This window comes from Osmerus eperlanus, chromosome 20 (genome assembly GCF_963692335.1).
Source record: "Osmerus eperlanus chromosome 20, fOsmEpe2.1, whole genome shotgun sequence".
NCBI lineage: Eukaryota > Metazoa > Chordata > Actinopteri > Osmeriformes > Osmeridae > Osmerus > Osmerus eperlanus.
Genome location: NC_085037.1, coordinates 10,758,083 through 10,767,795, shown reverse-complemented (window position 1 = coordinate 10,767,795; position 9,713 = coordinate 10,758,083). Strand labels below are relative to the sequence as shown.

Below are 9,713 nucleotides of genomic sequence, written 5' to 3'. Positions count from 1 at the left end.
GAGAGAGAGGGGGGGGGAGAGGCAGGGTGCAGGACTCCAGAGAAATCAATGATCTTTTCTTAACATAAGATCGACAAGTTCCATACAAAGACTCACAAACAGACAGGCACACACAAACATGCATTAAAAGCTATCACAAGGTTGACATGAGAGGATTCCTAACGTTTGAATCATACACAGGACAGATAGCTGTCAAGATAACCCAGAACAGAATAAGACCAAGTCAAAGAACAAGAAGGATGGAGAGAGAGAGAGAGAGAGAGAGAGAGAGAGAGAGAGAGAGAGAGAGAAGCGAAGCAAGTGGAGAGAGAAACAGAGTGGTGTTTTTTTTTCTCTGATGGAGGGAAGAAAAATCGAATCAGTAGTCTGTAATTCGATCTCTAACAGAAAGAGGTTCCTGTGCGTGCGTGAGCGGGGAGCGTGAGCGGGGAGCGTGCTTGTGTGTTGCTGCACTCTGACATGATACATTTGACCATACCTCACATATCCACCTCACACACCAACACATGCCCACACACTATGTGTGACAACCCCTATGGAATGCACCCTTCCCAGTGTAGTCCTAGCCATCGCTATCTGAGCAAATTTAAGTATGGCTTTGGGCGATTCAAAAATGTAAAAGAACAAAATGTAGTGTGCTGCACATTAATGAATGAACAATGAACCCTCTCTCTCTCCACTTCAATCATTCAGTCTCTCTCTCTCTATCTCTTTTTCTTTCTCTCTGTAATCCTGTCCAGGTTGTTCTGTCCATTCAATCCCTCTCAGCTCCACTAAGCTCTTAAGGAGCCCTCCTTAACCACCAGCCTTTCTGATGCTCCCAGTGCTGCCCCCTCCCTCCACACTCCTGCCATCCATCCCTCCCTCCCTCATCCCTCGCTCATTCCCTGGCTACGGCCCCGTTATCCGCTTCCACCTCCCCTCCTTCTCTACCGCTTTCCTACTCGTCCTTGCAGTCCACGCCTGCACGCCTTTTCCGTTGCATACCACTGGCCTCTCTGTCTCTCCAGCCTCCAGCCGGTACCTCCAAGCCTTCGCCTCTATTCTATCAGGGCCACATCGTCTGACTGTGATTAAACACCTCTCTTTTTTTTCCCCTGCAAACGTGATTCTGATTTTACTGTTAATATCTGGTCTTTTTATCTGCCGGTCCTGCTAAACCACCCGCCTCTCCCTCGTCCTGTCGGCCCCACTGTCAGCGTCAGATCTCTATCTTTCTCCCTCTGACCCCTCCACCAGCCCCTCCCCCCGGCGTCGTGTTCTCATGTTGTATGTTTGAACACGAACGTCTTGCCAAGTCACAACACATTGTATCACATGACAAGCTCATCCAATGTGACACCGTAGTAAACGATAAGCATCGCTCTGACACACACAAACACGCACACACACAAGACGCATCCTGTCTCTGTCGTTCGAGATCGACGCCCTGCTGGTTGAGATTAGGGGTAATCCAGAACTGTTGGGATGAAAGATTAAGAATAAATCACCTGCTGCAGACTCATAGTATTGGTGCAAGCATTGTGTGTGTGCATGTCCTGAAAGTTAACAAAAACTGCAGTGCATCCCAATCTACATCTATGGCTTATCCAAAGATCCCTCCCACAGACACACACACCCACACACAGACCTCATTAGTTTCTGCAGGTTGCTTAGTCTGATAACGTCTTTGACGCATACACACACACGCATAACACACACACGCATACACACACACGCAACATAGACACACAGTCTGCTCTCGCTCTATGTGGTTTCTACTTCCACGGTTGCACGTAATTAGCATACCTGTATATTTTCACACTCATGCCTTGCTCAGAATTGTAGAACCCAATCTTTACAGACAAGTACAGCATATAAACATTCATGATTGTTTTTTCACGTTGGGATGATTCCTGTTCCTCCAATTAAAAGGGGATGGAGGGAGGCAAAAAGGCGGGAGGGGCATGGAGAGGCAAGGCTCGTCAGGACGGAGAGAGCTAGAGGGAAGGAAACGATGTAGGATGAGCTTCTGACCTGGTTCACTCCTCTGTCGGGACACTGGCTAAATTATTCAGACACACACGCACTCACTCACAATCTTACACACACATACACATTTAAACATACAGCACACGTTCAGTCACAGAGACACACACACACACACCGACTGTTCTACACAGGAACCCCCTCCTCCTTCTCAAATGAAGGGCGGGTCTTGAAATACAAACTTCCTGAGTTCGTTTTATAACCTCATGACCTGATAAAAAATATTCCCAATCACACACGCACGCACACACGTAAACACAGATACACTCTCATCTTTGGTTCCGGAGGTCACTTAGAAGGCTAGTTGCATCCAAGAACCACAAACAAGAATCCAGTTTCCAACATCCTTTTGTCGGCTGTTATCTCCCAACTGACCAGATTACGAAATTCTAAAATCAAGCAGAGTGGACAGAATGACCAAGCGTGGCCACACCCATCCAGCCCCTCGTTAACCTAATTAGCCTGTGGTTAAGGAAACACGTCAAACTGAGAGATAGAGGGAGAGAGAGATGACCAGATAAAGATGTGCGATACAGTGGTACAGAAGACAATTTAGCTGAGTTTGAGTGCCAGCGAGGACAGCTACTTTGGATAGCCCCTACCGATTACTCCTTCTCTCTCTCTCTCACTCTTTCTCTCACTTGTTTTCTCACTCGTTCTCTCTCTGACACATACACACACACAGGTTTGCTAGTGGGAAGGAATCGCCCTGTTTCTGGGTTTATATTTATAGCGGAGCGCCAACACAGAAATCCCAGAATGCCTTGTGGTTTTGGAGACAGTGCTGATCTTGCTCTGTAATTTAGGGTCCTCTACTAGAAAACACACACAAATACACACACTTCATGCATACACACCACTCTCTCTACGTATAGATAAAACGGTCGAGCAGATTTAGTGGGATAAAAAAGAGAGGGGAACATGAGCGAGAGAGGAAAAAGGAGAGATTAATGAGGGTATTTTCAAACTGAGATTGTGATGAGAAAGAGCATGGAAGACGGACACAGGGAAGAGGTAAGGTGAGAAAGACAAGTTGGAAAGACGAGTAAATGAAGGCAGAGAGAGTCAGGGGGAACACAGAGGGAGATATGGAAAAGAAGGAAGAGAGCGACAGAGGTGACAGAGAGCGAGAGAGATAAAGCCGTGACAGCAGCAGCCAATGGTGGTTGTCATAGCGACGGCCATGGAGAACAGGTAGAGCCGTGTCCCCTGGGACTGAGCAGCTCTGGCCTCCCTCCCCCTCCCCTCCCCTCTCTCTCTCTCTCCCTCCCCCTCCCCTCCTCTCTCTCCCCTCCTCTCTCTCTCTCTCCCTCCCCCTCCCCTCCTCTCTCTCCCCTCCTCTCTCTCCCCTCCCTCCTCTCTCTCTCTCTCTCTCTCTCTCTCTCCCTCCCCCTGCCCTCCTCTTCTCTCTCTCCCCTCCTCTCTCTCTCTCTCCCTCCCCTCCTCTTCTCTCTCTCTCCCCTCCTCTGTCTCTCTCCCTCCCTCCCCTTCTCTCTCTCCCTCTCCTTCCATTCCACTCTCTCTCTCTCTATCCTTCCCTCCCCTTCTCTCTCTGTCCCTCTCCTTCCATCCCACTCTCTCTCTCTCTCTCTATCTATCCCTCCCTCCCTCCTCTCTCTCTATCCCTCCCTCCCCTCCCCCTCTCTATGCCTCCCGCTCTCTATATATATATATATATCCCTCCCTCTCTCCCCCTCTCTCTATCCTTCCCTCCAATGCCCTCTCTCTCTCATTCTCCCTCCCTCTCTATCCCTCCCCCTCTCTCTATCCCTTTCTCCATCCCACTGGCCTTACCCCCTCCCCCTCCATCTGTATCCCTTCATCACTGTTGCCTAGTCTTTCTATCCAACCCCTCAAACTCTGTCATTCTACTTTCCCATTCCTTGCCTCTATCACCCTTACATGTCTACCATGTCTATCAGAATAGGTCGTTCTCTTCCTTTCCATCTCCCTTCCCATCCCTTTCATCAAATCCCTCTTTCAATTTTGGGTTTTCTCAAATCACCAATTCTCAAGCAGTCTGTCCTTTTGCTCTCCTTCCCACACCCATCTCTGTTATCTACCTCCATCCTTCAGCATCTCTTCCTGTGCAGCATTCCTCCCATGCAGACCTCCCCCTCCTCCTCCCCCTCTCTATATTCATCTTCCTTCTTTATCTCTACACTCTCCCGAGAATATGCATGTGAATATGCCTGCAGTTCTTCCCAATTACTGTGTGTGTATGCATGTGTGTGCGCGTGTGTGTGTGTGTGTGTGTGCGTGTGTGTGGGGGTGGGTGTGTGCATGTGCTGCAGACTACAGATGACTGTGGTTCAGAGCTGTGTCTGCGAAGCAGTGGTTACTACGCTGCTGTGGCCTACCTTAAACACCTGAAGCGTTCTGAGTCTCCCTCTGACTCACTGAATCAACCACACTCCTGTTAGCGCTACCCTAGTACTGACACTGAACACCACTGGTCCCTGTGCGTGTGTGTGTCTGCGTGTGTATGTGTGTGTTTGAGGGGAGGGGGGTGATCGAGTCAACAGCTCCCCATAAACCTGTCTATGCACATACAAATATATGTATTATAACGATATGGATAAAAGAATACTGTATAGAATTTGGACACCCAACAAACACCCAGGAATGTTGTCAGTGGGCCACTTGTTGCACACGATCCCCAGGCAGCTCGTGTCGTATCATGCTGTGAATTCCTAGAATAGGTATTTCCAGGTTTCGGCCAGTGGACACGGGACAAGGAGTTTCTCAGGCCATTCAGGGACTGTTCGAGGAGAGTAGCACAAAAACAATCCTTGGCCCTAACCACACAGCCCGTGTTTCCACAGATCGCTCCTGGGTGATGGATGTGACCTACAGACACCTTGGCCTGAGGGCTCTGTTTCTATAAACGGAGGGCTGGGTTTAACCATCCCCCCCATTATCACTGCTGGCTCCCACCCACCCAATCGACAAATCCGTAAGCAGCCAGGTGACTGAGCGGGGCCAGGAGTTGAGGGAGAGGCTAGAGAGATGTTGTTTTCAGTCTGAGAGGGTTAGGTACGGCCAATTGTTGTGCTGCCAGTCTCCATTTCGAGCTGAGCTGGACTCACAGAGTTTGCACGGGTCTGTGAGCTCGCCTCCGGATATGAACTCAGATTTATTTCATTTCCTGAACGACTGGAAAGGCGGAGAGGCCACCCCTGCCCTAACCCTTGAAATATCAACACCTTGTGGCGTGTGTATCCACCTATGTGTCTAAAATGTGTGTGTGTGTGCATGTCTGTGTGTGTGTGTGCATGTCTGTGTGTGTGTGTGCATGTCTGTCTGTGTGTGTGTGTGTGTGTGTGTGTGTGTGCATGTCTGTGTGTGTGTGTGTGTGTGTGTGTGTGTGCATGTCTGTGTGTGTGTGTGTGTGTGCATGTCTGTGTGTGTGTGTGTGTGTGTGCATGTCTGTGTGTGTGTGTGTGTGTGTGCATGTCTGTGTGTGTGTGTGTGTGTGTGTGCATGTCTGTGTCTGTGTGTGTGTGGGGGGGGGGGTGGTCTCTGAGGGACTCTTTGTCCTGTAAGGGAGTGAGAAAGACCCACTTCCTGTGTCAAATTGCCTCTCACATTCCACACTCCTCCTCTATCCCCATGCTCACTCTATTTTCTAACTCTCGCTCCCTCCCTCGGCCTCTATGGGGGGCTTTGTCAACGATCGGAGGCACAAAAAACGGATTCATTCCACGAGCAAAACACGATCCTCGAAAACACAGACGCTTCTTCGACACACACACACACATTACAAAAGTCACGTGTCCGTGTACATATCGAAGGGATGAGAATACGTACTTTTGAGAAAAAGAAAAAAAAAGTCTGGCAACTCATCCCAACACACAGACACAGGCAGCGTGTGTGGGGCACAGCAGATGTCTGTGGGAAAATCTGCCTTAATCTAAACGAATGCCTCTGGATATGACATCAGAGCCTCCCATCACAGGAAATACCAAACAGAGTCACTCTACTGGGGATTGATCATTAAATTTAGGACACACATACGTATTCGGTGCTGGAGGAAGGAAGGACTGTGCCATCTGCGTGAGAAAATCTGTGATGTGTGCGTGTGTGTGTCACACTCCCAAACGCAGGGCTGTCTGGGGTTGGTGAGCAATTCCGGGACTATTCATGCGCGCATGTGTGTCCTTGTGATGGTTACCTGTGCCAGCATGGAACACACTTGCATTTATCTGAGCATGACAAACTGTGTGTGTGCTTGTGTGTGTGTGTGAGAGACAGAGTGAGTGAGTGTGAGAGAGACAGAGAGACACAGAGAATGAGAGAGACACACAGAGAGAGAGAGAGAGAGAGAGAGAGAGAGAGAGAGAGAGAGAGAGAGAGAGAGAGAGAGAGAGAGAGAGAGAGACCTGCCTCCATCTGGGGTGTTAAGGTTATAATAACTCAGTGGGAGATATCTGGCTGGCCACCAAGGACTGACCCAGTCGCCTAATCTGTGTGTGTGCGTGAGAGATAAAGTGGGTGTGTCTTTAGTCAATTCTGCCAACGGTATCCTCGTGGCCAGCTAGAGAAGCGTCCAACAATCTCACAGTGTAAATCGGTAACGGAAAGTGTGGGTGCTGGCCGAGCGTGACGCACGGGTTGGTTCCGGGGGGCTCGCGAATACTTAATCAGTTCCCCTCCTTGCAATTCCCGATGACATCATCCCCATCCCTCGCCTACCGCATCGCGTTTCCCATCCCTACCCCACCCCTCTGCCACAAACACACACCCTCCGGTAACGGATGTGCCCTAGGATGTAGCCTATTGCCAATCCCAGTCGGCAGTCACGGCACAGTTATCTAATGATGATTGAACTAGCGTTTAACACTAAAAATCAAGCGATCGGGCAAGGAACCCCCCACCGTGTCTTCGCACCCATAACCGGTAACGAAGTCGTTAAAGCCGCCGCAGTGACTTGAGCTGAATTACAGGCAGGATGGGAGATTGTGAGGCACACACCACATAGCAGGACACGGGACTATAGCCCTGCTATCGTCCTCAATTAAAGAATACCCGCTAATTACTGGTGCACAAACTCTCATTCTCTGCCTGCACACACACATCCGAAATCGAGGCCGAGGGGACATGATGCCACAATAAAAGCCCTACTCTGAGACACAAAGACAGGAGAAAGGCGGGGGGGCACGGGGGCCGCGAGCCAGACACGGGAGTCACGGGCAGCAAGGGCCGAAATGTGGGTCGATTCCAAGATTTACAACCGATCACCGAGCAGTAGGCACACCGCTACCGTTTCCTCATTATAGACGATGCAACACACACACATACACGCACACAGTAACACGCACATATTAAGCATTTGAAAGCCTTGGTCCTGACACTGGTAGCCTAGATCCAGGTTTTATTCTTTCGTAAAACAGTGGTTAAGGGTCTTGCTCACAACAATGGAACACAAAGGAAGCAGGGACACTCGTGCTTACCGAGGCTGTGTGAGCAAGCAGCGCCGCGAGCGCCATCAGACACGGTAGCTTCATGCTCGGGGCGCGAGCACAGCCTCCCGATGGCTTCACGGGAGAAACAAAAGCGCTTCTTTTGGTATTCGGTATTCACCAACTTCAGAGCGCGCCACCCGTCCGCGCTATCATCCGTCTGGCGTTTTTAATCCGTTCTCAATCAGACCTCGCGTTATTATTCCGGTGACCAACTGCCGATGATGGGAGATTCCTTAGCGAACCTACTCGGCTCTTTTCTCCGGTTTTACTTTCTTGTTGCTTGAATTGTAATCTACTATCGGGAGACGCAAGACAGCTCTTTCGTTCTCTCTCTCCCCTCGCTCTCTCCTCCCCCTCTCAGTTGAGAGCAGTATGTTCCGTATGGCGACGCCGCTCGGCCTGGGCGTCTGGCAGAAGGAGGGGTGTGTGTGCGTGTGTGTGTAAATGGAGATGCGGGGGATCTCCTTCACCGGGTAAGCCGAGGATGCCCCCTGCAGCCCGATTAGGCACCAGCAGGTCCCGTAGTAGCACCCGTCAGCTCTTAGAAAACCTTCTCTCGGTCAGACGCGCGCGCCTTTAACAGAGGTCCCGGGGGGCTAGGTAGGGCACGTTCCACACGCAGAGGGCATGCGCGGCGTTCAGGCTGTGCCAGTAATGTCAGTGGTATTACAGCGCTCAGGTGAACAACTAACACAAATCATTCAGTCTGTCACGCAGGCCTCCAACAGGGAATGTAAAACATGATGGTTTACAAAGTGTGAACTGGCACAATTCCCTGACGAACTGATTCGGTAAGTGGGGGTCCCTACACATCTAAATACTCCCGCCATTTTGTACCTCACACCTGGCTCAAACTCACTGCCGGTAAACGGGAGGGAAAGCTAACGTTTGATTGATTTAGCTCCGCCATCCCTGGTTTGCGGTAGTCTACAACTTGTACTTAGTACAAGAATCAGAAATATACTCAATAACGAAATTGCTAAATGGTATATCTTAGTACAAGTAGCCTATATCCGACTGCCTTTTACTGCCTCTCAACAGTGGGAAAACACAAACCCACAAATCAGGTTACAAAAACACACCAGACAACGTTGAAATTTTGAAAGTTTTTTTTGTTCAGTTTTGTTTCAAAATAAAGATCACACAATTGTTTAGAGACAATCTACAACAGGAGTTACAAAAAATAGTTGCCCAGGCAATAAGCATACACAGGTTCTGTTAACTATACACATATGGTTACAGGTGTGCTCGTAGTAAATATACACAAGGCTGCTCCAAATGTACACCGCATCAAGTGGCGGGCTGCCTCTCTCACCCAAAGGACATGGACAGTATGATACAGCACTTACAGCACTAGAGAAATGCCAAAAACACAAGAGTCTCCTCTGTACAATCCATGGATAACACCCCCGTCTGCACCCTGAAGCACGAGGGGGGCAGAGCGGAGGTGGGGGGTGGGATAGTGGGGCTAAGTCCTAATCTCTCCCCCTTCTGCCACCTCCATACCCCCACCCCAGGAAGGGGGCAAAAGCATTCCTAAAAAAAAGATCTAAAAAACAAACAAAAAGGAAACTTGAACATAAAGCAGACACCACGAATATAACAAAAATGTGCTGTGTTGAGGATCTGTCAAGGAAAGGGAGGAGGGGTGAGTTCTCTTAATTTAAGCAGTGACAAGGATAAAACCAAGCATGGCGGATCTTTGTACAAGTAGGCTACTATGCTGTATAGAAAGGGCTTTTCAAAACAAAAATTTGATATTACAATTTACAATATACAACAACTCATATGTCACAACCAAGGAGGTGAGAATATACACTGAAATGTTTCTAAGAGATTTTTTTTTGTGAAGTTTTTCATTTTCTTCTCATACCAAAAAGGGTGGTAAAGCACTTTTACATTACAAGGGTTTACAAATGTACAATTATACAGTCAGAAGTATGTGGTCACTACTAGGATACATTATAGATACAGATTCAACATCAAAAACCAGAAAAACTACAAAGTTTTATATATATATTTATATATATATATATGCAAAGGTCTACACCAAGTATACACGTTATATTTATAGAAGCAAGACCAGAAACGAATCTCCCATGCTAAATGATCTTTCTGCTGGTTAGCCAACGGCGTGTCTATGATTGTGACGTCAGACAAATTAAATACTCGATCCATCTCATAGTGGTTGCTACTTGGTGAAGGATCAGGACTTTGTGA

General features: G+C 48.7%; 1 protein-coding gene across 1 annotated transcript in view; it reads right to left on the bottom strand.

Moving 5' to 3' along the window:
* Positions 1–7,907, bottom strand: part of sdc3 (syndecan 3) — a 16,429-nt gene extending 8,522 nt beyond the window's left edge. The window contains exon 1 of the mRNA XM_062486640.1: positions 7,482–7,907. Coding sequence (XP_062342624.1) covers positions 7,482–7,535 — 54 coding nt within the window. The 5' untranslated portion in view covers positions 7,536–7,907. The remainder of the gene's footprint in view (positions 1–7,481) is intronic.
* Between the last annotated feature and the right edge of the window lie 1,806 nt (positions 7,908–9,713).